Below are 27,052 nucleotides of genomic sequence, written 5' to 3' on the forward strand. Positions count from 1 at the left end.
TTTTCAGAATGGAGAGAGGTAAATAGTGGTGTCTCCCAGGGATCGGTATTGGGACCAGTGCTGTGCAACATATTCATAAATGACCTGGAAAAAGGGGTAAGCAGTGAGATGGCAAAATTTGCAGATGATACAAAACTACTCAAGATAGTTAAGTCCAAAGCAGACTGCAAAGTGTTATAAAAGGATCTCACAAAACTATGTCGCTGCGCAACAAAATGGCAGATGAAATTCAGTATTGATAAATGCAAAGTAATGCACATCGGAAAACACAATCCCAACTATCCCTGTAAAATGATGGGGTCTAAATTAGCTGTTGCCATTCAAGAAAGAGATCTTGGGAGTCGTCATGGATAGTTCTCTGAAAACATCCACTCGTGCTGAGGCAGTCAAAAAGGCAAACAGAGTGTTGGGAATCATTGAGAAAGGGATAGATGATAAGACAGAAAATATCGTGTTATCTCTATACAGATCCATGGTACGCCCACATTTTGAATCCTGTGTTGATGTGGTCACCCCATCTCCAAAAAGATATACTGGAATTGGAAAAGATTCAGAAAAGGGCAACAAAAATTATTAGGGATGTGGAACAGCTGCCATATGAGGAGAGATTAATAAGACTGGGACTTTTTAGCTTGGAAAATAGCCAACTAAAGGGGGATATGATAGAAGTCTATAAAATTATGCTGGGTGTGAAGAAAGTAACTAAGGAAGTGTTATTTACGCCTTCACATAACACAAGAACTAGGGGTCACCAAATGAAATTAATAGGCAGCAGGTTTAAAACAAACAAAAGGAAGTATTTTTATCATACAACGCACAGTCAGCCTGTGGAACTCTTTACCAGAGGATGTTGTGAAGGACAAGACAGGGTTCAAACAGGAGCTAGATAAGTTCATGGAGCATAGGTCCATCAGTGGCTATTAGCTAGGATGGGCAGAGATGGTGTCTCTGTTTGCCAGAAGCTGGGAGGGGGTGACAGGGAATCATCCCCTTATGTTTCCCTGTTCTGTTCATTCCCTCTGGGGCACCTGGCATTTGCCACTGTCAGAAGACAGGATACTGGGCTAGATGGACCTTTGGTCTGACCCAGTATGACCGTTCTTAAGGTCTTTGGCAGGAGGAAGGGGAGAAGAGGATAAGAGGGGTCAGTGTGCACTGAAGCAGAGGTCGAGAGTGGGAGAGTTGACAAAAACAGCCAGTTAGCCCAGGGCAAAGTCCAGTCAAAACTATAGAAAGTTCTCTGAATGGCCAAAGGTCTCCGGTTTGGGTGCTTCCACCCCTTTCGGCTGGGGTCTCTTCTGGCTCATCTCTGCAGTTTTCTCCCAAGCCCATATGACAGTAAAAATTTGTTGTAGGCCATTTTAATTGGTACATTTCCGGATAGTGCTGGGGTAAAATACTGCACCCTGTTCTGTCAGTCACCTCAGTCCCCAGCCCAAAAAGCCATACTCCGCGTGGGGTGAGAGGCAGCGCTGCCTCTGTTCTCATGAGCAGGTTTTCTTACGCTCCCTCCCCGGCCCCAGAGCTAAGCTGCTATCCAGCCAACACTTAGCTGCACCCAGCTGGCTTATCCCAGGTGAACAGCGTGGAGCTTGTCGTGGTGGGGCCTGTGGAACTGACACAGGCAGTGGGCTGGGAAATCTGACCTCTGTGATTTCGAATTTAAAGGCAGGGGTAGAACTGATTCCCAGAGTTGAAAAGCCAGTTCTCTGATCACTGACCCACCAGGCAGACTTTAAATCCCATAGGATTATATTAGGGTATGCCAAGTAATGTGGAATTAAGGGCCTAATTCGGAGTTCCCATTGATGTCAATAGGCAGTCATGCACAGAGTTTGTAGAATCAGGCCCTAAAACCTGCACCACTTAGCTGTCCGTTTGTGTACCAAAAATGTTTGATGATTTTACAGCTAAGGTGATTATTTTCTTGCTTTGTTTTGTTGGCAAGAGGCAATGTAGGCAAACGCTTGTGGTCATAGGTGGGACTAGCATATAGCAGGGTGGCCTACGGAGCTCTGTCTCTGAGAGCCTCCTCTAACCCATCATTGCAAGTCAAACATATTATGGTTGGCTGATGTCATTTCAAGCGACATAAAAACCAGAACTATTCCCTGTTTTGTTTGCCTGCTCTTTTGACAGACTTAGAACCCCAAGATTTCTTGGTGTGCTTTCTGGATTTCCCCTTGTTCAGGGGTTGGAAAGTCAAACTTCCTTGGCATCGCAGGGGAGTTTCTGAGATACAGGCTTCTTCCCCGCTGGGTCAGGAGGATGCATTATGGGGTTTATCCTGATCTCCCTTATGTTGTTGTAAATCAGGAGTAACTCCATTGTAGTCAATGAGTCAACCAGATTCTGGCTCTGTGTTTTTCTTCCTGTGCCACAGTGCAAATCAATATATTTGTGAAAATATGGGTAGTGGGTAGGACACTAGCCTGGGATTTGAGCCTTGGCTTCTGCTCTGGGTCAGCCACAGACTTTCTCTGTGACCATAGGCAAGTCACTTAACCTACCCGGGGCCCCAGTTCCTCAGCTGTAACATGGCGATGGTCGCACTTCCCTACCGTATGGGAGAAAATCCTTGGTAACTGTCAAGGACTCAGGTGAGGGCCCTGGACGGGTTTCCCCTCCCCAAGGGTATTTTAAAACTGCTGTGTCTAGAACCCTTCTGTGGAGAGTGTTGCTGTCTCTGTGAAGCCCGTCTCACATTGCCTGTATATGTTTTGCAGACATCTTCAGTTATGTGAAGAGTGATAGCTTGCTGGAATTTGCTCCTGATAAATCATGTTGGAATAGTCACAGCGCAGATCTGAATGAAGCCTTCCACGGAGGAAAAGTACGTTGCTATGTCCATATCATGAAAGAGGGGCTCTGCTACCGAGTGAACACTCTTGGGTTATACATTGAAGCAAACAGACAGGTAAGGAAAATATAAAAATTGTATATGGGACTAGAGCATGCGTGTGTGTGTGTGTGTGTAATGTTATCTGTAGGGATCGCTTCATCAGCGACACCCCTCCTTCTGGTGAGGATTGCATGGGGACTGCCTCAAGTATCCAGCTGCTGACCAAGCACATCACACCTTTTAGCAGCATAGGGCAATGCAGCATGGTCAGTTGCAGAGGGTCTGCGACTTGGGACTTGCTGGGCAACCTTGGGCAAGTCATGTAAACCTGCCCCTCACTTCCCCCATTGTAAGCTGGGGATGAGGATACCCACCCCGAGAGCTACGGATGAAAACAATTGTGATTGTTATTGGGGGGCGCTGATAACAACCCACATATTTAGGCTGCATAATAGCTTCCATTCTAAATGCACCATTGCTTGAGCAGATTTCTGTCCGGTGTAAACAATGTAACGCAGGGCGCTCCAGCTGACAGAGAAGATAATGTCGATCAGGCACAATTCCAGTGCACATTTACCCTGGTAGAGAACTTCATTACATATGGGATCAAAGGGAAGGCTAGAGAGAGAGTGCGGTGTCAGTAGTAGGCATTAGTGACCTGAGGAACAAAAGCTTTAACCCCCTTAAAACCCTATTTTCTGCCAAACTGGCACCTGCCCTGTACACATCCTCACTTCACCTATCAAGTGATGGGGTGTACGCAGGCAGGACTGACTGACTTTCTTTGGAGTTTGAGGAGTCTGGCTAGGACTGGAGGGATGCCACGGGGGAGGAATCGGGGACTGTGGCTGGGAGATGAAGGGGCTGGATTGGTATTCCTAGGGGTGGCCAGTCCTGTCTCTGCCTCGTGGTTCCGTTTGTGGTATCTCATTGGAATGGATGGGTGAATGAATGCAAACCATAACTGGGGGCAGGGCAGAACTGGTGTGAACCCAGGAGTTGGGGGCTTAAAGGCTCTGCATGCGCTGGGTGGGGAGGAGCTGTAGTCGAGCACACAGAAGGTAGAAAGGGCACAGTGCTGCTGACAGAGGGCAGCCAGCGCGTTCTCTTCTAAACCCAAGGACAAGTGGGTCGGAAGGGTTAAGGGAGAGCACCACTTGCTAGCGGAAGTGAGCATGTGCATTTGGCAGCAGCTGCTTTAGTGAAAAGTTATTGAGTTGAGCCAGTCAGGCTCCATGTGGTTTGGGGTTTTTTTAAGCTAAATATTCTACATTTTGGTCAGTGCTGGAAATGCATTTGCTCCTGGGTGGTACGTAAAGTTAGTGCTTTGAATTCACTCCGGGACCTGCAATGCTGCGGAAGATTTTCCTTGAATTTTTAACTTTCCAGAATGGTAAGGTTCCTAAGGAAACTCTGCGGAGGTGAATCATTTAACAGAACTGAACCAGGAGCCCTGGAAAGGGAGCTCTTGTCCTCAGTCCTGCTGCATTTTGTTTCTCTTACCGCTGCTGGTAAAAGATGCATCCTTCATTTTATCTGTGGTTTTCACCTCTATTTTGTTCTGCTCTGAGACCCTTTGAGTCTCAATTGCTCCCCTCTTGGGCTTTGTGGACAGTTCTGATGCCTTCTTTCTAAGGCTGCTGCTGGCAGCTCAAAGCGAGCGGCGCTGCTACGGCCAGAAGAGGAGCAGTGTTCTAAGCCATTGCCCTCGTGAGGAGGAGACGCTGGACCTGAATTGTTTCGCTTCCAGCTGAAGCCAATGCGTGGGCAGTGGGTTCAGAGGGGAGTTAGCTTCAATAGCAGGAAATAGTTTCCTTCTAAGATGAATTAAAAGCAAAATATTAAACTTTCCCTTGACCCAGACACTCCCTCTAGCTCCCACCTCATCGCTAGCCTTCCCTTTCAGAGCAGAAATGCTTGCGCTAGTAGCCTTCTCTAATCATTCCGGTCCCCTCCCATGCTGTGCTACCCTTGACTGATTTCAATCTGGGGTTTGCCCTGGCCACAGATGAGAAATCATTCTTCATGTATGTAACCACCTCCTCCTTTCCGCTGATCCAGGCTGCTTCTCCCTCCTCATCTCTCAGAACAGCCTTGGACACAATGGATCATTCCGGGCTACTTCATAGCTGTTCATTTCTCTCTGGGATCCCTTCTGTCATGCCTGCGCTACTGTGTCTCAAGCTATGGCAGCATCCCTGTGCCGAAGCAGCACCCTGGGGTAAAATTGGCCTTGTTGGGATGGCCCAGTGAGCTGTTGCTTTTCAATAATGGCTGTGTCTTATGCATCAGGATCTCACCTTTCATCCTTTAAACAGCTCCGTCTCTAGCCCTGATGGTGGCAGAGACAACCTTCAAGATGTGAAGAGTGACAGGTGCAGCAATGCCTGCCTGGGTCTGCTGGCAACCTGAAATGGTTGCTCTCTGAGAGTGGTGAATTTAGCCATTAATCTCATTGCGGGGTCCACTCTGAACCCTTACGACAGTTTAAAAGCCAGCGTTGTGAACTGTTTTTCTCTGGTGATCAGAGCATGTCAGAAGGGAGAGGGCTGATCATCTCTGCACAATCCACTGCGAATGGCATCTCATTGTGAGACAACAGGTTATTTTCTTTTATCTGCTCCCTATACCTCCCACCTGATGAAATCCCCTGAGATGTTCTCTGCCTTCTGCTTTTCTTTACTCACCATCTTCCTTTTGGTGATTGTACTTCTACTTTTACCTTCACTGCCACACTTGACTTGATACTTGGTTGTCCGTACAAAGGTGCTACTCAGACTCCTCTGTCTATCTTAAGTGAATGTGGCTTTCTCTCAGCTCCATTTACCTGAATATCTTGAAAGAAGCCTGAGTATCCTGAAACACAGCCCCATGACCGCTCTCTTCTCAACATGGACCTTTCAGTGTCCATGACCTTGGCATCATTCCCAACTCTGAACTGTTCTCCTCCTGCATCTTGCATGTCAATCTGCCCCGGCCACCTCTGCAGCATTGCCTGTGTGCCCCACTGCCCGTCCGCTGCAGTCCTCAGCCACACTCTCATCTCCTATGCCCGCCTGCTCCAGGCTGACTCCAGCGGGTACAGGATGCCCTAGCCTGCCTTCCCTCCTGCACACAGAGGAAGGGTGGGATATCCTGTCCTTCTATAACCCTAGCTCCCCATTCATTTCAGGAGCCAGTTCAAAATTACTCTCCATGGATTTGTCCTTGGCTACTTCCTGGACCTTCTCACTCTCTATTACCTTCTCTGCCATGTCTGCTTCTCTAGCACCCACCTTTTCCTCTGCAGCATCTGCTCTCTGGAACAGACACCTCATCACCTTTGTGTTTTCCCCTCACACACCTGAAATAGTTCTTCTCCCTTGCCTGTGCTTCAGCTCGCTCCCTTCTACTAAATGCTTTAACTTAGTCATCCTAGGATGTCCGAGTACTTAGCTGTGTACTGTGTTGTGTTACAGCATGCTGAGTTACATTCTGTACGAACTCAAATACTGCGTGTCCTTCGAGTTCTGTGGGAACCTGGCAGCTTGCTGCTGATTCCTGATTAGATCAGGGTGTGCAAAGAGGAGACATACTAATGGACTGTACTGGTATAGTGCCGGCTGTCTTCTCCTGTGGAGCGAAGAGGGTAACTACCACGCATTTGTTGCAAGCGTAAACCACAGGTGATACAGTGTCTTCTGTAAGTGAGCATGTTTACAGTATATACCGAAGTGCCGTGAAACATAAGCCTGATTGGATTTGTCCATGTAATATACTGATGTATCATTACCTTGTTCACCTGTGACTTGGGATCTCCTCTTCTAGGTTCCTAAGCTGTTACCTGCTCTTGTGTGTCCAGAAGAACCATTGGTTCACGTGTTCGCTCAAGTCACCGACAGAGGCCTGGTGAGGGACTGTTCTGGTGGAATGTGTGAGCGGAGGAGGAACTATCTGCTAGGCCTCAATTTCAAGAGCTGCCTCTTGTAATTAACTTCTGTCTCAAAAACGTAGCCGAGGTTCTAAAGCACTGAGCTGAGATGTGACTGAATGCAAACTAAAATGTCCCGATTGTGTGTTCTCCTTCAGCTGCGTATTCTAAGTACTACTGAGTCAAACAGAGTAATGGAAAACAACCCAAAGCACCCACGTGTCCTTATCCTTCAGTTCCTGCCCTTCAATCTTTATTCATTAAAAACATGTTTTACTGTTTGTGCTCTACTGTTTGATACTATACAAATTTTACCCCAAACCCCTGCAGCATCTTGTCCCTCAGCAGGCTGATGTGAGGTTTGGCAGATGAAGATAGACAATCAGTTGGCTTTCCAAAGGCCAGCAAGCTTAGCGGGGTTTAGTTTTTTTAGTGCTGGCTCTTAGCTAAAGTGTATTAGCTGCATCCCAGCCCTAAACCCCTATGCTTTGGGCCCACTTTGGTGAGCGCTGAACTCACACAAATAGTCCCACTGACTTAACTAGGACAACTCACATAGGTCCTTGCCTTCATGGCTAAGAGTTACACAGCTGGGGCCCTGTATACGGGAGGCTTGGGGAAACTGGCCAGCTATCTGTTCGGGGAATGGTCACCAGGCTGGATCCTGTTGAGTGGGCCACCTCAATTTATCCAAACCCTGGAATCTATAGAGATCTTAGGTGTTCTCCAAGACATTCAGATCAACAAGGCCCTGCTTTGCATGTATTCAAAGGTAATATCTTATCCCTCTGCCACTTCCGGTATTTCCTATTCTTTTTTTGATGCAGTATTGCTCTGTGACTGCCTGTTTCAACACACGGCTTGTCTCCGGGAACATTTAGCTTGCAGCAAGCTGGGGTGTGAATTTCCCCCGCACTAGCCTGTCGCTCACTATGTATCCATGTAGACCCTGCTGCCGCACGCTAACAATTCCCTATTGTGCTTTGATCTAGTCCCATTTCAAAGCGGGATACATCAAAGCGCACTACAGGGTCCACTTAGTGTGGGAGGGCTTCCTGCAAACTAAGTGTTCATGAAGACAAGTCCATAGATTACTCTTTTATATCTGCACCCTACAGATCATACAGCACTCTTTAGACATGTCCATCAGGCCTCACCCACACATACTCACTTCTTTGAGGTATATGCTTTACTTCCAAAACTGCATACTGGGGAAAACATCTTCCCCTTAGTCAAGAGTAAGATAGTTGACCTATGAAGGGTCACTTTTAAGTGGTGTTCTCATCTATGAGCAAAGGCGTCATCATTCACTCCTGGTTATGCTATCGATTTATGAGAGAAGCACCGTACAGATGAGATCTTTGCTTTAGTTAACACGATAAAAAAATAATTTCTTACCCTTAAATGTGCTCTAGACTGAGAAGACATTACAAGCCTTTGGGTAGTTTGAATTTTGATGTTTGCTAGGTTTTTCTGAAGATATTTTATGTTGATGCCAGTAACTATGGAAGTGTCTTGTGTGGGCACAAGTAAACAAGGCCTATCACTGACCTATAGCTTGTATTATTCATGATGTCTAGGTGTATGGAGAATAGTCATGTTTTTTTGATAGAGATCCTATATGAAGAACATTGATTTTTGAGATAACTTAATATACAGCCATGGTGGTTTGACTAAGTTTCCACTCTGTTCCTCTCTAGGTTGGATCTGACAGCATCATTGGTTCATCCACGCAGGTTGGAGAGAAGACATCCATTAAACACTCCATCATCGGCTCCACGTGCACCATAAAAGACAGAGTTAAAATAACTAACTGCATCATCATGAACTCTGTCACAATCGAGGAAGGGTATGTTACTTCTTTGTATCTCCCTGTCGTAAGCTGCTTGTTTCCCTCTCTTAGAAAGGCACTGGGGTGCTGGCTGTCCTGTGAGAGATTCCCGGCCATGGCAGTTGATCTCAGGAAGAAGCTTGTTTCTCATCTCCTGTAGGATGTAAGAATGAATCAGAAATAAGTTTTGTCTAGTATCAATAGGATGCTAATAACAGGGGCGAGAGTTAACTAGAGGGGTCCAGATGGGGAGGATTAATTCCATCTCATCCTTGTGGAGAGCCTGTCATCTGCACAACTTATTTTAAGTCGTATAGATGGAATGGATTCACTGGTCTGTAGGAGGTTAGGTCGCATCCTTCCAGTACTGAAAGCTTATTTTAATGGTTTAGACTTTGCAGATATTTATACCAAAAATCTTATACTCCTATAAAGTTGCGGATTTTAAAAATTCCACATTTACCAATAAAAATCTTCCTACGCCCTTGGTATTTTGAGAGCTTCCACTGACATTCTCTCAGGTCTTTTCATTGTCACCTTGAATCTTAACGTTAGCATTACAGTTGCTGGAAAACAGGGCAAATAAATAAGCTTTTCCAAAAGGAAATCTGTCATCCAGTAGAGGTTCCTTGGCTATGAGACTCTAGCTAATGAAGGGGTATCCACACAAACAGTCACCACTGATATTTGGACACTTAAAAAGGAGACCTTCTCTGTCCTGACACCATTAAAATTCTAGCTGATCACTATGGCAGGACAGGAGCAGACTTGTTAGCTGGAAGGGCTTGCAAACTGTAAAAGATTAAACCAATAAAATGAAAAGTTTTGAAGCTAGTTGATCTTCCATCCTTCCTCGGTGCTTCCCAAGCCTGGAAAGTGAGTCATTACTTACTTGCAATGTCCTCTTCATGAGATGATCTGCTTCACAGATCAGAAGAAGAATCAGCCTAGTCATCCAATGATTCCCAAACTTATCTTCCATAGGTTCCCCCTGCCCCCCAATACACACACATTCTGGGGCTCCTGTTCTCTGAGTGTCTTTGAGAAGTGACCTAGGTGCATGTAAACATTGCTTTGTATTACTTGTATTATATATTCAGGGAGGCGCTCACTCTGCTCCTAGTCTCCAAGATAGATGATATTTATCCCACTTGTTTGTGTTGTGCTACTGAAACATCCCTTGACTCTTCAGTGAGCGGAAAACCAACCAGTTGCTGCCTGAAAGTTCCCACCTCCTTTTACGAGCCGGCTTCCTGTGGGTGTCAGTGGAAAAGAAACTGCTCATTTGAGTCTGTACAGGCCTATATTAATTCCCTGCTCCTTCATGCCATGAGGTTTGCTGAGGGTCCTTGTGGGAGAAGTCAAACCCTTAAAAATGCCCAGTTGGCTCTCGCGGTCACATGCTTGAAAACAAAAAACCAAAGGATGTTGGGTCTGTGGAGAATACTACTGTTACAGAGCTAAATTACAGGTAAGTAAGTATGGTACATCACTGCCAAGCATTTAGTCTTTAATAGAAATCCACAGTAATTTCCAGCACATCATAAATCAGAATTCCTTGGTGTGTAGATAATAGCTGGTCTCCAGTTGACTCGTAAATGGCTCCAGTATGGCAGTTTCACAGAATTCGCCGTCCTCTAAGTACTAGGAAATACTCTGATTTGACAACGAGCTACACTGTTGTCTTGATTAATGATTGGTACCACAGGCATTCTGGCAGGGTTTGCGTACGAGGTAAGCTGCTCAATGATGAAGTCACAAAGGGGGCTAAATGTATAAATAGGTAGCTAACAAAAGTAGCTAACAAAATCTGCATGTGTTCCTCTGCTTTGAATATACAGCAATGTTCTGTTCTAAACCCTCAATAGGGATTGTTATCCTAATAATCCTTATTCAGAGTGTGCCTTCCAGTGTGTTCGAATATTGATTTGAAAGCAAAATACCATTGTGAGCACACTGGTTTTGTTTTGACTAACCTCCTCCTCCTAGCCATTATTGTAACAAAGCTTGTGCAGTCGCTCTCAGCAATCAGTCATGCTCCAAAACGTAGCAACAGCCCTGCGAGTTGCAAAAGTCCATCAGCTCAACCACTTTGTTGCTGTTGACTTTTGATGCACCAGAAGAGTCTCGGTGCCTTTTCTCTGTGTGGAATGTACATTATACACTATAAAGGTTTGTTTCAAAGTGCAACATGGTTCATATTGTGTGTGATAAGCTTGTATAAATATTGTGCTGATACTTTATTCCTGTGTCACATTATGTAAATCTCTTGGGTTTGCTGGCGTGGGAAGCCTCTGATGAACATCTTGGAAGGTTTGGAAATGTATCTGGAAGCTGAGTTTTGGTAAGAGAAACCCTACTCAGAACTTAATGAAAAGGAAAAATGGCTGCTGTTATTTTGACCTTCATTTCTTTCAAATCCTTAATCACAGCTGGTGGGTTTTTTTGTGATTTGTCCGTGGCTGTAGCATCTGGATGCAGCACATAAATTAACTTTGCTGATGGTGTTTTAAACTACCCCCAATAGACAGCTCCCCTCCACAAACAGCTTCCCTATCTCTCGTGCTTCAAACATCTGTAAGTAACCCAGCAATCATCCCAGAAAGTACTTGATAAAATGATGTCTTGCACTGTGGTCAGAAAATCAGTAAACTCTGGCTCTTCTGTACCAGCAGAGGGAATGATTTTCTCACATGAGGACTATCCAGTGACAATGTTCTGCCTCCAGTCCCCCAAAGCTGTGCAAATGACTTCCAGTAGAAGTGCCACAGCATATCTAAGCCATGTTGGTGTTGCCTAGGAAGAGAGGCAGTCCTAAGGCAAGCCAGATCCATCACCAGGTAGGTTTTTAGATATGAGACGCGACGCCTTTGAATTGCAGCTTGAAGCAGATGGAAAGCAGTGCTGTTTGTAGAACACAGGCATATTGTTGCAAAGTTTGTATCAAGGAAAGGAGAGAAAGCTTACTTGGCTAACCAAAAGATGTAAAAGTCAAGTGAGCCACTGCTGCTCTTTGGGAACCTAAGAGCTGATGGGTGCCTCAAAGTAGCCCAACATTCTGAGCCTATCAGGAAGGTGTGTTGATAGTCTAGGGACAGGTGTCACTGCCCTTGGTAATACCTTTTCTTGCTTCCTTCCCCTTGCCAACCGGTCTTCACCACTCGCATTTCTGGATTGAACCTCAGCTAGTTCATTTTTTTCCCTGGTTCTCATCTTTGCCAGGTATAGGGAAAGCAGAGAAGCTGCCCCCATCTGAATCTGATTGAAAGGTAATGTAGAATGTTCCCTAGATATTACAGTGATGGTTGCCTTAGAAATGCAAAAGAAAAATAGATGAGTGTTGTCAACATTTTGGTGGCACTGCAGCCCCAGATACTTCAGTCTAACGGTTTCATCTGCCTGCTGAACTGGGCTGAGAGAGTGGCCCTGTATGAGAGGTCCTTTAAGGCTGCTGAGCAGCTACTCCATACTACCCACTGAGGCCTATCAAAAAGAAGGGAGAAGAGTTACCGAAAACCAAGCCCATGCACCCTACCTGGTCTCTTGGGCACATCAGCAACAGCTCATGATCAGCCAAATGAAGAGCTACCGGAAAAGCTCACACAGTTAACATGCAGACCCCAACTTGTGGGTTGGATCAAGTGGTGACAGTAATTCAGTCCCTATGTTATGGCCAGTCCTGATATCGGAGTGCTAGGGATCTAGAGAAGTCGGAGTGATTTAGATCAACCCGGAGCCGCCTCACTGTGACCTTTCTAATAATTTTTCCCCAAAAAGGAATGTTTATGGCAGCACACTCATGGCAAGAGCACAATCACCAAAGGGTGCTTTCTTGAGCAAGGGCCTAGTCAGCATTTGGTTAAGGGCTGTTGCCCTCCTGGAAGGAACCATTCATGATCTCTGTCAGTGAAAGAGGTGCAAACTTTCCAGCATCCATGGGCACCTGGCTCCATCTTGCTGGTTAGCGCTGTAATAGCCCACCTAGGGGTGAAGCCAAAGGCACTCCGAAGAACCTGCATGAACACTGCAGTGTGTGGTTACAGTGTTTGAGGCCAACCTCAGAGGCTTTGATTCATTAAATAACGTGTAAGGGAGGCCAGGAGGTTTTTCTCTGAAACTCGTGGACACCACCACCTTGCACTTCCAGGAGATAGTGCAAACGGTGGTCATTACAGTGCAAATCCAAGATGCTGTAAGAACTGCTGCATTTCCTGATGTTTAAGGATTCACAAAATTCCATTTCCCAACCAAAGAGTTTTTTGGAAGCCTCCTCATGAAATTTAACACCAGCTCTTGGAGATGGGTAAATAGCTTCCATGGGAGCAGATGGGACTATCAAAGGTGCATCCTCATAAAACTGGATTGGCATTCTGAGGTTGTGGTTAGCTAGTCTTGCAAAAACCTGAGGTAATCACCTGGATGATACTTCCAGACTGAGACAACTTCTTCCAAAAGAAATAAACCAAGGAATTTTGGACCATGTTGTACAGTGGCATCTTCATACTGTGTTCAGATTTCGATCCATTTCTCCATTGATGATTGACATGTTTTGGTCCGGCAGACCAAAAGCAGCTTTATTGTGAAATCTTCAGAAGAAAGCAGGCGTAGTACGACATTATTCTGTAACCTGGCTCTTGGTAAATGATTTGGGTGGACTTGAATCCCGTCATAAGAGATTACAAAAGGATTAAAGAAGTTAATAACATAGAGGAAATAATCAGCCGTTCCTCCTTAACATGTTTCCCACTGCAAAGCGAATTCGTCCATCGGTTAAACAATAAAATAACAGATATTACATATGTGCTGAATGGTGGACATGCTTGACCAAGTTTGGAGAGACGGGCAGCTGAAAGCTGCTAGAGGAGGTAATTCATGGAACAGTGCAAGTGCTGAGAGATGCTGAGTGCCCAGGTGACATGCTGCAGCATGGAAAATGTTCTTATTCTCCTCTGGACAGCTCCCTGGAGCTCTGTGACAAATGGCTGCACTGAGTTACATAGAGGAAAACTACTGATCGAACTGAAATCATAGGTCACCTGAAAACTCCTGCCTCTCTATCTACACTGCACAGTAGCTGTGGGCATCTTCAATCGGCCTAGCAGCTGGGGCTGCCCTTTCTACTTATTGTTTTGGTCGGGGTGGAGGAGGTGCAGTACCAAGGCGTTCTGAGATTTGTGTGTCTGAAAGTCTTTGATGTAAAAGTCCTCTGACTATAGGTCATTTATAGTGCAGGCAGCCACGGCAGTGCCAGACTGATGACAGTTGAAACTAGTTACCCGGGGAGACACTGCTGATTACAGAGAAAGCTGGTATCACTAAGTTCCATCCTGATCCCTCTGCTGAACAGAAAGTACTGCTTGTAAATAACCAGCACGATGCTGAACTGAGCTCTCTAAACTTGCTTCATGTAGTGCCTCGGAAGTAGACTGGAGTGGTCGCTTACATAGATCATCGCTCCCAGCGAAGCTTGACTTCTCTGAAAATCAGGCCACTTATTTAGGTGTTTTAATATGGGATTTAGGAGCCTAACTTTAGCGCCTCCCCTCCATTTTTTGAAATCTTGGCTCAAAGTTTTGAGACTGATTTGGTCCTTCAGTTTTCTACACAATGGGATTTATTTGGATTGTAAACTCTTTGGGGCAGGGACTGTGTTTCTGCTCTGTGGGAGGGGGGTCCAGGTCCATGACTGGGCTCCTATGAGCCATGGTAATAATAATCATGGAAAGGGCAGTTGAAGATTTGGAGGTGTGTGTGTGTCTGTGTCTGTGTGTGTGTGTGTGTGTGTGTTTAAAATGCACTCTTAGTGTTACAATTCCGGAAGGACCCTGTGCATCATCTAATCTCTTTGGACATGGAATCCAAGAGTTTCACTGGGAAAAATTCGAGAGATGGGAACATAATGGAAGATTCTCATCCTTGGGTAGCTCAAAGCTTAGCTGAGGGCGCAAGACCTCAGGAGCTCAGACAAAGGAGCACAAGGTTCATGACCAGCTTTATAAGTAAACACTATTTTAGAATTCTTGTTGAATTTTGGAAGTCAGTATCATAGTAACCATATAGTAGATTTATGAACCGAAGATACATATTTTGTTGCATCCTTGACTAATACCTTTAGCGAAGCAGCAGGCAGGCATAACCAACCCTTGGTAAGTAAGAGTTTCCACATCAGCCATAGATACTGTGTTTGGCACTTTCCTTAGAAAGCAGGAAGCCATCATGGAGGTGATGGCAAGATGCTTATGATCCAGAATTACCTCAGGATTCCCAATTAAATCAACACCTATGAGGCCTGGACCTTCTGAGTACAAGCCCAGGAATCTCTGCCTGCTACAGCAGTGCTTTAATCAGAGTGGACGGAAGCAAAGCCATTATTCAGAGTTGTTGGGTTTTTTTAAGGCCAGAAGGGTCCATTATCCCGTGATCCATAACACAGGGTAGAGAATTTCATCCAGTTATTGTTGCATCCAGCCCATAGTTTCTGCTTGAGCTGAAGCATATTGTTCAGAAAGAGACGTCCAATTGTGATCTAAAGATTTCAGGTGATTCAGAATCCACCCCGCCCCCTATTGGCAGATCATTCCAGGGTTTAACTTACATGTCTGTTAAAAATGGGCACCAGAAGGATCCAGTCTTGTCAAGTTACAGCTCCTGTCCTGAGGCGCTTACCCTCTGAAGTCAGCATGCTCCAGCATGGATGCAGTTTAAACCTGGACAGTCCTCAGGGGCGGGGCTGTATCTGCCTTCATGCCTTGTGTGCTCAGTCCTGTCATGTGGCCACTCCACAATAATGCTTTGCTTGAAACTCTGTAAGTTCTTTGCCTTCAACTGTAAAAATGTCACATTTTTCCCAGTCTCAGTTGCGTGGATTTATTTGAAACTGATGTGTCATAAGATTCCCCAACAAAAAATGCTGTTAATTCCTCAAGCAGAATGCCAAAAAGCCAAAAGGGACCAGGCAGGAAAAGATTCCTTTCTGAAAGGAGTAATAGCAACCACTCGCCAGCCAATCTGACACAATTGGCCATCTCTGCTCAGGAGAGGCGCAGGACTGGAATTGCAGAAGGTGGCTCAGGTCAAGTTTAAAGCGCTTGACTTCTTTATAGCCTGGCTTGTTTGAGTGCAGCTAACCGGAGTTTACTAGGTGTTGAAAGAAATATTGTAACAAAGTTAAGATTTTAAACAGATTGTCATTTCTGGCAACAAAACGACAATGAAAAAACCTCTGGGATGTTCAAATGAGAGAACATTATAGGCATGTAGTGTAAGTGACTACATTGTTACATGTGCCAGTTAAGCCTTGACTCTAGGGAGTCATTGTGACTCACCAAAGTGCCATAGGGGGTGAAATTATACTAATTTTTCAATGGCAAACCCAAGGCGTAAATGTATTTCAATTCTTGTGTGTTGGAGTGTGACACATGCATGGGCAAAGAGAGATGCGGGATTTCAGTGAGATTCTTACTCTCACCATAATGTGTAAGGCATAAATAACTAGGTGCGTGGCTTATGATATCAGCATTTCTGTGCTAGTGGAAGTCCTCACCAGTGGCAGTGATGTTGAGCTCATTGCTAAAGTGAGCATATTTGGCAGGGTTCTGACTTTGGTTAGTCTCTGCCTATTAGCCAGATTTATTTTTTATATTGTATGTATAAGCAATAGATTTAAAGGCCCACTGTCAAATTTGACAAGTAACAAATATGACAATCTTGCAAGCCCTATGAAGTCAGCCCTTTCCTTGCCAATAGGCCTTGTCGATGAGAAGGTGTATCACGAAATCCAAGTGCAAGCAGAGTTGGCAATTTCCTGAGGAAAAACTAGGTGAGGACAGTAAATACAGGCTTAACCCCAGGAAAAATAATTGTATCAGTGTCCAGCAAGCATAGACTGAATCTTTTCAAACTTTAGGTACATCCATTCAGAACTGAGGGATAGGTCTGTCCACTACATCAAAGTTGGTCTTCTGCACCAGAATGCTGCATGGACAAATGGACCTAGACTGGTCATCTGTAATGCTGCATGCTTCTGCTTGCTTAATCCTGCAAGCCTACAGCACTGCATTATTGGTGTTTTCATACAATTGAATGTTTCTGACTTTTGTTTATATAATACTCAGAACAGAAATATGAGTCATGCCCTGGAACTTCCTTGAGAGAAAACCCAACCAAAATGAATACAGACATTCTAATGTTCAGTATTACAATTATACACATTCTTATTATGCCCACTGCAGTTTTATTGGTACAACCCCAAGTTAATCTATGAATCTACTGCCTTATGTAGCCACAATTTGAATATTTAACTAAAACTATATGTAATGTGGTTAATAGAATGGTATTTGAAATAGAAAATGCCTTAAACTGGGGTTAACTGGTTTTTCCCAGGGAGGTAAAAACCACCTCTATTAAATGCCATGCTATCCCTGAGTGCAAGGAGTATGGTTTATAGATTAGATTGTAAACACTTCTGAGCAAGGACCTTGTCAGCTTATATATTTGCAAAGCTATTACATGTTGGCACTAGATAAACAAATATGAATATCATCTAAACCCAATGTGGGTCGGATTCTCCGGGTATCTCTCTTCCAGTGCAGCAGTGCTGAGCGGGAAGAGAGAAAAACCTACATGCTTTAGGTCAAATTCACCGCTGGTGTAAGCAGATGCCACTCCATTGAACTCTATTACGCCAGGAAGAAATTTGTCCCTTTGGTTCTAAGACTGTGTGGTAAAGAGGGGTTGATGATGATTTCCAGATATGGGGCATATTTGTGTCCTTTTTAGTGTCTCTTTCAGGGAAGTTCTGTCAGATCAATGAACAGAATTTCAGCTGTTATTTGACCACACACCAACAATGTCTGGACATTACAATAATTAGATATCTGAACCCAACATTCCTAGTGAAGAGACATTCTCACCTGTACAGCCATCTGACCATGCCCATCTGTGTAAAGCAGTGGTTTTCAACCTTTTTTTTTTTTTTTTTTCATTTACAGATCCCTAAAAATTTTCAAATGGAGGCGTGGACCCCTTTGGAAATGTTAGACATAGTCTGTGGACCCCAGGGGTCCGCAGACCACAGCTTGAAAACCACTAGTGTAAAGCAGTCACTTCTCGTTCTCTCTCACAAAGTAAATGCCACATTATTGCTGTATCTGATTTTGCAACCCAGAAGAGCACTAGTAAGAATAGGGAAGGGTTTTAAAGAATACTGGCTCATTAAAGGAAACTTAGTTATATTTCTTCGTCATCTTCTTTTATTTCTATTTATTTTTCAGTAACAGCTGTTAGGATGGAGGCCCTGTTGTGCTAATGAACTATGCAAATGCATTCAAAGACACAGTGCCTGCCCCATTTAGCAACCAACCTAAGTAGACACTGTACATATTAAGGGGGGAGGAATACAATCAAGTATATACAAAATATGTATGCATATATTAATTTGCAGGTTTTCATAACTATATGAATGAAGCTCCAACAATTCCCATCTGTGCCATTGTGAATAGGCTGAATCCTTGGGGACTTTGCAATGCAAGTGGGTTTGGAGCTATCCAGAGGATTTGTGTGTCCCTTTAGGGAGGCTGTTTCACGTGTAAGGAGCTGAAAGTAAGACAGAACAGAAACATATGTGAGAGAAGCTGGCCAGTGTAATAAAAATGAGCAAACAAACAGAGGGGTGGAGTTGTGAAGGGCCTTGAGGACAAGAAGCTGATGTGGTGAACCTGCGGGTTTCAGCGATCGAGGTGAGGTCTTAGCAGCTGTCTCTGATATAAACCTGAGGTGGGACCGGCTCTAGCTTTTTTGCCGCCCCAAGCACGGCAGTCAGGCAGCCTTTGGCGGCTTGCCTGCGGGAGGTCCCTGATCCCGCGGATTCGGCGGCAGGCCTGCAGGAGGTCCACTTGTCCCGCGGATTCGGCATACCTGCCACCGAATCTGCAGGACCGGCAGATCTCCTGCAGGCAAGCCGCCGAAGGCGCCTGACTGCCACCCTCGGAGGGACCAGCAGGGCACCCCCCATGGCTTGCCGCCCCAGGCACGTGCGTGGAGTGCTGGTGCCTGGATCCGCCGCTGGGTGGGATGAAGAGGAGGCGCTTACAGTGATCAGGATGGGAAACCATAGGCGTTCTGGGTGCATAGGAGAAAGAAACTGGTAACTTTTAAAACCTGTACAGAGGAATAAGCAGCAAGATTAGGACATGATCTGGTTGCACAGGGCAAAAGATGAGTGAGAATTATCACCATTGATTCTATATTAACCAAAACTGGGATCTTCCCTGGTCAGACATAGTGAGATAATAAGCTGCGTGTTGGATTTTGTTAAACAAGTTCCAGCTACCTGTCTTGAAGCAGAGCGCACAAATGCTTGCTGTAGTTGTTACTCAGTAAATGGGCTTAAGAGGGACCACATGTGTCTAGTTAAGTGCTGTTCTAGTTTACCACATGTCTCCAATTTAATGCTACTTTCCATGAGAACATGTACAAAGGGAGAAAACAACAAGCAAAGCAAGCTGGATTGACTACTAACTGCAGATTGATTGTGAAGTTCATTGGTTGTTTCCTTAATAGTGCTAAATCAGCACCTGCTGTATGAAACTGGGAATGATTTGAAGAAAGTTCTAATTAAATCCAGGATGGAATGAAGAATTTTACAGGGGTTCAGCATAGAAGGGGTCTTATTTTTCCCTTTGGATAATACCAGTACAAAGGAGAGATCCCACTGCCAAGGCACCATTTGTGTGGCACTGTAAAATGTGTTTTACAACACGTCCCCTCATGAGAAGGAATGAGAACATACAGTTGCTTCGAAGCCAGTAGTTTGCAAAGCTGAAAATAAAATTATGCTCATGCTGTGACCCTCAAACATTTTATATCGTGCACCACTTTTTAAGATGGCAGTTCTCTCCTCCAGCGCCACTTCCACACGTTCTCTGTGGCAGCAGTAGAAGTTGTCAAATTAGGGCAGTTACGGAGAAACATTTCAGCATGTGCTTAATAGGGATGGACTTTATGTACATGCTTAAAGTTAAATAGGTTTGTAAGTGCTCTGCTAAGTTGAGCCCTGAGTTTCTTAAATGTGAGCTGCATGGCTGCTGGGTTATGCAGCCTGTTCTGGGCTCTCTATTTCTTCTCCCTGAACGTAGGGCATTACATTTAGCAAATCTCCACTGCAAGGTCTAATCTCTCTGGGTAACACTGCAATTGGGTTCTGTCTTCTCTCGGTCTCTGTTTGTTGTGCCTCCAATGTTGGGTGTTGTCTGCACATTTGATCAGTTATTGTTTTTGTGAATTATTTGTTAACCAACAGCCACATGCTTCATGCCCTGCAAATGAACAAAGTACAATCCTTGCCCCAAAGAGCATATTGTCTAAATGATGAAATGGAAAAGGTGGGTCATTCCAGGAACCTCTAGAAAGGAATAACTTTGAGCTACTCAGAGGGATGACTTTCAGCCACCTTCAACTCTATTGAAGTCCACTTTATATATATTTAGGGCATTCTGCCTCATAAAATACCTACATCTTGTGGATGTTTGAGCTGTTTTTATCAATAATCTCCCCAAAGAGATTACTTTTGGTTAACATTGTTTTACATCAAGCTGTATTACATATATTACCACTTTGTTAACATGGATACAGATGTTTCCCTGGTAGCAGAAGGAACTCTTGCCAGTTTTCAGAACATTTGGTTCAAATAAAAGTGACAGCAGAGGTTAAGCTTAAAGCATTGTTCCACTCTGAAGAGTGACTGTGCAATGACCACTTCCAGCTCTGCTGATCTGCTCCTTGTGTCTTGTCAGAGTTGTCTGGCTTCAGAGACACTAATAAGCTTCTGCTCCTGCTAGCCATGTAGATCCAAGAGGGGAGACTTCCAAAGGCACATGTGGCAGTTAAGCACCTGACTCCCATTGACTTCCAATGGGAATTCTGCAGCTCACTGCCTTTGAAAATCCCCCTCACCTACGTATGGGAGAGCGAGGTGAGCTTCTGTAGCATCAACACAATTGTTAAGCAAGTTCCCGTGGGAACGATGGGGTTGCACAGGTGTAATGGAGAGTGTCATTTGAAGACCATGACAAGTGAACAAATGTAGCCTAAGGCAGAACTGGGCTGCAGAACCTTTTTAACTGCTAATGTGAGAGAGGGAAAGAACCTGGCTTGGCTGTCAGGTTTCAGCTCCAGCGGCAGGACAGGCATTTAGAAAAAATTCTGAAATGGCCTCACTTTGAATGGAGGTTAATGTGACATCCTAAGTGGGGCATCCCACAATACCGCAAAGAACTGCACTTGAAGAATCCCAAGGAGAGTGCCATCCTGTCATGTACTGCTTGGGGTGGGTCAGCTAGCAAACCTGTGCATTAAATCAGAGTTGGAAATTAAAGAATAATTGTTCAGTTTCAAGCCTTTGAAATGAGGACCTGTAAACAATTGAATCCTGAGAGACAAGTTGTCATGCACTGTGGTTCCTACAATGAAAAAGGCTGCAACAGTCTGTCCTGTATTACAACTGGACTTTTTGCTAAATGAAGGGCCACAGATGAACTTACTCCAAGATCAACAAGAGGTAACTAAACTGAAGTGTCAGAGGTGAGGAATCACTTCCCAGTTTACCTTGCCCAGAAACCTGTATTTCACCTTCTTTACACCAGTGATGGTAGCTCAGAGACAGTTCTGGGTCAGTTATGTGAAGGATCCCATGAATTATAACTGGAAAATATGAATGCAGGCAAGTACACACAGTGTATAGTTCAATATTTAGGGTGTGGGGCAGGAGAAGTGTAATGCAATCATACCATTGTAATGAGCACAGTATATATACCTGGCTAGAAAAGAGACATGAAACAAGTTCCTCAGCAAATACACCCTCGGAGATCATACAAATTGCTTAAGAACTTAGGGGGTTGGTAGAAGTTTTGTGTTACTCCCCTAGGGGGAGAGCTGGAGATCAAAGCCCATATTCTTTTAACAAACTGGTTTTTTTGAAAATTCTCTTAAATTAAAGCACATTCAGTTGTCGTCTACTGTAGCCTTTGGGATTTACTTGAGTGTATAAACAGTGGAGTTGCATTATCCCAACTCATTATTAACATGTGAAAATGTATTTTTATGAAAGTGAACTTTCAGGATTCTCTAGGTTTCTGACAATGGACTTGGGAGCTCTCCATTTTTTCCATGATCTTAGTGTCTGACCACTTCGACTGTGTGTCATAGTCCCCGTGCCACTGGCTAAGAGAGACTCCTTTGGAAGGTATTGGCAGCTGCTAGAGCACCAAGCGTTTCTTTGTTTCCTTGCTTTTCAGCTGCCACTGTGAAGGCCTCTTGTGGTGGCTGTCATCTTCCTGGCCAAGCAGGACTGGCTGTACCTCCTTTGGGATGCATCAGTGCTGCCCTCTCTTCAGCTGGCTGTGTAGCTCTCGAACAGCGCTCCGGGCTCCATTGCTCAGAGCTTGTACATCTCCATTCCATAGCCCGCTCGACCTCTCCTTGATTTCTCAATCCTTTCAGTGAGAAATCCTCCATCCGATAGGCAACCAAGGTGTGTTACACTTCACCTTTTGTTGCACAACTGGATCACGCTAGCGGCCCTTGATATTTTCCATCTCCATTTCAGCCAATTTGCTGTAAGGCAAACCTGTGACATCCATACCTTCCTAAGCTTGTATGTCTAGGGCCAGCGCTCCACTTGAGGTCTTGACCTCCGTTATTTAAGCCCCTTTCTTCCAGGAACGTTCATCACTTTAATCATGGAGTCCTAAATAATCAGTGGGTAGCCTGTAATTATGGGTTGTGTGTTGGATGCCTGCAGACTGCTCCTTGTGTGCTGAGATTGCATATTTTGCAAAGGTTAAGAAGAATACAGTCCCACAATCCCTGGGAGAGCTGAGTACCTTAGGTGGTAGATGCTTTGCTTTTCTTAAGTAGCATGTTGCAACTGCAATTGACAGATTTGATTTAAGAGTTTGATTTATAGACTGATAGCCAGCCTGAAAGTCAACAGTTCCAGGGCTGCGTAAATCAGCCTGTCTCTGGGACTAATATTTCCTTATTTGTAACTTTGACAGGAGATGGAATTCTTTCCCAATTCTTTACATTTCTTTCAAATGCAATCGACCACCCTGTCCTCTGGTTTAAAGCTCTGAGATCTTGCCACAAATTGGGGGGGCGGGGAAGGGAGCAAAGTCTGCCTAGTGCAATAAAAGCTCCATGTTGTGTGTTTGGACACTGGCTTGGCCCACACAAGAGATGGCCGGCGTTTTTGGCTTTCTTCTCCCTTCCCCCCCTTCCCTACAATCTCTGACCTTTTAGAAAAATAAATAGAAGATAAAGAAGGGCCTGGAATGTTGCCGATGTGTGTACATTTTGCTCTCTGTTTTCTGCTGGGATTAGTTGTTTACAATGTGGGGAGGAGGAGAGAGGAGGTGGGGGGTAGTGTGTGGCCGTACTGAAATTAGTGGCATTTCAGAGTGATCTTGTTAGGTGGTCTGCAGCTTAAAGACCTAAATCCTTGTAACCCTCCCACCCCCTGCCTCCTTGGCCATTACTACTCTTCCTCTTGTTCCTCCCACTTTTTAAAAACCAAGTCAGTCTTTCTGTCTTTGAGACACACACACACTCGCTCTCTCAAATGAATACGCTTTCTACATCAGTTACCGCTGCAGGACTGGACTTGTAAAACACTCGCTCGAGAATGCAGCCCGCATGCTGTATAGGTCTATTTATTTTCAGCAAAACACCCAGCTGCCAGACTTTCCGCTGTGCGATCGCACTTAAATTCTAATTGAAATTTCAGCTGTAAATCAAACGACTGAAATTAGTTGTTCTTGTGGGTTTGAATGTCGTCCTCGAGTTTTAAGGTCAGAAGATATCCATTTTCCCAGTGCTGAAAAGTTGAAAAATATACTATGTTTTAGGAAGAAAAGTGTGGTTCCCATTAGGATGCAGTAAATCAATGTTCATCAAACTGACTGCTATCAGAGCTCCTACCAGGATAAAATAGTATTGAGTATTTGAAAGAGCCACAAAGTGCAGTGGCTAAAGAGTTAGAGAACACAATAGACTTGGCCTGAGATGTGACATTTACCCTGCAAGAGAATAAAAGTTCCTTCCTCGCTCTTTACATTACAAAATAAATAAAAATAAAATAAACACACAGAATAGTTCTCTTGGCAGCCTGCAGAGCATACTTTTTAAAAAGGCATTTACAAGTGGTTTCAAAATGGCTGCATTTCATCTGTCAGCAATTGCAAGGAACACCCACAAAATGTGTTTATATCTGCTGAAGTTTTGCTCCACCCGAACAATAAAAACTGGATCCGCTGCTACTCTGCGTGATTGGGGGGACAATGTTGCGAATGATTTTAAAATTCTGTGTGCTTGAGTGCTTTTATAAGCATTGGAGGTGGTAATTTTTTTCTTTTTTACCACTGGCTGTGAAGAAGGGCAGGTTTCCCCTGGTTTGCTAGCACTTGACCTGGTTCCCTGGCATCAGCACAGCCTACCCCAACCACACACCCAGTTTGCAGGAATACTTGCTCATCCTTGATGGCAGTGCAAAGATGACAGTGTGAGCTGTTTCTTAGTTATAACCCCAGTTTCTCCTTATCAAGCCACCTCCAAGATTTTCTCCACACTCAGATCTAGCATTCTCCTATCTGAGCCTTATCGGTCACTCCCAAAGTCCCTTCTCTGCAGATATGTGCACTGGTGGGTAGTGGTAAGGGCTTATAAACCGTTGGTGGAAGCCGAGACGCGCTGACCACTTGCAGTTCCTTTGGTAGTCAGTAAGAGTTAGGGGTCCTGGGACCACCCAGGATTGGGCTCCATTTGAGGCTGGGGAGACATACTCTAGCGTTGGCCCGTGCAGTGCTGACACACTGATAAGGCTCTTTGAGTGTGGGGCACGCGTTGGGTAGGTTTTCCTAGTTAGGGGGCAGTTCTGTCCTTGCTAGGAAAACTCTCAGCATCACCGGAGAGTCTGTGCTGAACTGATTCATCCTTAACCTGACCTCTACTGATAAACATTATTTCTAAGCTAATGCTCTCTTCTGGAACATGATGGCCTCCAAGCTGCTGGGTAGTACTGGAGCTGCAGGAAAGGCAGCAGCTGGGACAGTGCTATGGGAACAGAAAGCAAAGACAGGCTGGTGCCTTTTCCCTACTTGATTATCTTATTAACGTGTTTTTCATAGATGCCTGGCGAGGCAACCTGAGCTGGATAGCTCCAGAGTGAACCCCTGTCGCCCTTCCTCGTGGGGGAGGAGGGACTGGGCTCACGCATGGTTGTAGTCAGAGCATGTGTTTATGGTGTCCCCTTCTTACACCCCAGACCTCCCCTGGTATGCTCCTGGGTCTGAACTGATAACTTCTACTGGCTGAAGTGAGGCGTTGCTCCTCTCAGCCCTGCAGACTTGCTGCAGCTCTCACAGAGGGAGCTGGATTCTGCCTGGCTGGTACATCAGCAGGAGAATTGCTGTCTAAGTTTGGGTGGCAGAATCTGTGTCTGATGATGGTGTGCGAGCAGGGAGGAGATCTGGGTGAGTTTGGAGGGCTGGCAGGTGGGGGTGGGGGAAGCCTGTCTTGTCTTGGCTCACCACAACCACATCCACATGGCTCCAGTTCTACAGCTCCGTCCTGTTGTTCAAAGCCCTCGTGGGATTGGCTCTATCTAGCTACATGGTAGATTGCCTGTCCATTGACCTCCAATGGCTGCAGCATTCTACCGGAACAATGAAACTGTTAACCGGGGAGAAGGGGGGAATGCTCATGAGCAAAGATTCAAACGGCTGGGGACTTCACCACATGTGGAACTCCAAGCCACTGGAAATCACTGAAAGCAAGAACTTAACAAGATTCAAAAGGGACATTTATATGGATAAGAAGAATATCCAAAGTTGTCATAATTAATACTAAAAATAGTTTTGTGGAAGGGATATTGAACCTCATGCTTTAGGAGGAGACCTAATTTGGGAGGCCGATTACCCTACATCTGCCTGCTATGGGTTCTTACACTTTCTTTGAAGTATCTGGTGCTGGTTGCTCCCCTGTTACCAATCAGCTAAATGCAAAAATTCTCTCTCAGTGTAACTGTCATCCAGTAATTTCTGCATGCACCCATTCATTGTGCACCCATTCTGACAGCTGGCAGGCAGGTTCTATCAGAGCAAGTAGCGCAATAGGCAGGGAACGTGTGGAATCTGGGGAAAGTCCAGGCTAGATGGGGCTGTATCAGAGCTCGGCTTGCCTACAGAATCGTGGGTTAGGCTCATCAGAGAGCGTGGGGCACTTAGTTACTGCACTTGCTTGACTCTCTAGCTAAATTCTCTATCCGACTTCTTTTTGTATTTCCCTTACAGGTGCAGCCTCCAGAGCTGCCTCATCTGTCATAACGCCGTGATAGAGAAGGGAGCTGACCTCCGGGACTGTTTGATTGGAAGCAGCCAGCGTCTGGAACCCAAATGTAAGCAGGGGGCTGTATTTATAATGGGCTTAGAATTAATTAAAGGAACTGGGTGTTTCCTAAACTTTCTACCCTAGGGTTTCTCCTCCTTTCCACCTGGATGCAGCAGTTAGCTAATGGGCAACGTGGGTCCTTGTCACGTTAGGATGGATTCTTTTGTCCAAGCAACATCCTCTTGAATGAAGAGGAGTTAAGGGACTGGTGCTCCCACTGAAGTCCCTGGCTAAATTCCCACTGACATCTCTGAGATCAGCACTGGACCCCGAGACTGTCTGTTCCCAGAGACCACAGTCAGCCTGCAGGTTGCCATTGGCACAGAGTTGTTATTTCGACTAATAATCTTTGTCACATCCAGGGGGACGAACGCAGCCCACCGAGATGGCCTGTGCAGTCCCCTGCCTCCCTCACCTTTGAAAGTGCTGCTGCCCACAGGGACCAGCGCACGTCCCTCTCTTGATGCAAGGGGACATCGTTAGAGTCAGGATTGAGTGTTGCCTGCATTACAATCTGCTCAATACTAGCTATCAAGGCAGCTTCGACCAGCTCTGTTTTATGCAAATGAAAAGCACCTTCTGGGCTCTGGAGGAGGGAACAATCTTGCCTGGTGGGTAAAGTCGGGACATCATAGTAGCACTAGCATCTTGGCAACTGCCAGAGGAGAATTGTCCTGCCTTCATGGATGACAAAGGGCAGATTATCTACGTAATCCTATCACAAACGGGCGCTAATGAATATTTATGGGGTGGGGAACTGGCAGATCTCTACTTCAGGGTGTGGAGTGATGATGAAAGTGAGAGTCTGGACAAACTCCATGTGAAGTCATTCCTTCTGACCTGGATTTGGTTGCTTGCTGTTATGTTCAGAGTGTACTTTTTAATTTTAACTGGCTCTAGTGCCTGGGCTGTGTGGTGTTAGCCCTGCTGTAGACTTGCCTACGCTACAGTTTTCTCTTTAGCTGGAAACTTAAGAGTGAAACTGTTGCTCGTGAAAGGGAAGTATTAGTACGATGAATGTGATCCA

At 45.1% G+C, this 27,052-nt stretch overlaps 1 protein-coding gene across 4 annotated transcripts in view; it reads left to right on the plus strand.

Annotated features, from left to right (window-relative positions):
• Window positions 1-27,052, plus strand: part of EIF2B3 (eukaryotic translation initiation factor 2B subunit gamma) — a 133,880-nt gene that overhangs the window by 93,311 nt on the left and 13,517 nt on the right. For all 4 annotated transcript variants that reach the window (XR_007775353.1, XM_050961180.1, XM_050961182.1 and 1 more), the window contains 4 exons: window positions 2,727-2,917; window positions 6,650-6,730; window positions 8,453-8,601; window positions 25,929-26,032. Coding sequence is in view for 3 of the 4 variants with exons in the window: in XM_050961180.1 (XP_050817137.1) it covers window positions 2,727-2,917; window positions 6,650-6,730; window positions 8,453-8,601; window positions 25,929-26,032 (525 nt within the window). In the remaining variant the exon portion in view is untranslated. The remainder of the gene's footprint in view (window positions 1-2,726; window positions 2,918-6,649; window positions 6,731-8,452; window positions 8,602-25,928; window positions 26,033-27,052) is intronic.

This window comes from Gopherus flavomarginatus, chromosome 7, assembly GCF_025201925.1.
Source record: "Gopherus flavomarginatus isolate rGopFla2 chromosome 7, rGopFla2.mat.asm, whole genome shotgun sequence".
NCBI lineage: Eukaryota > Metazoa > Chordata > Testudines > Testudinidae > Gopherus > Gopherus flavomarginatus.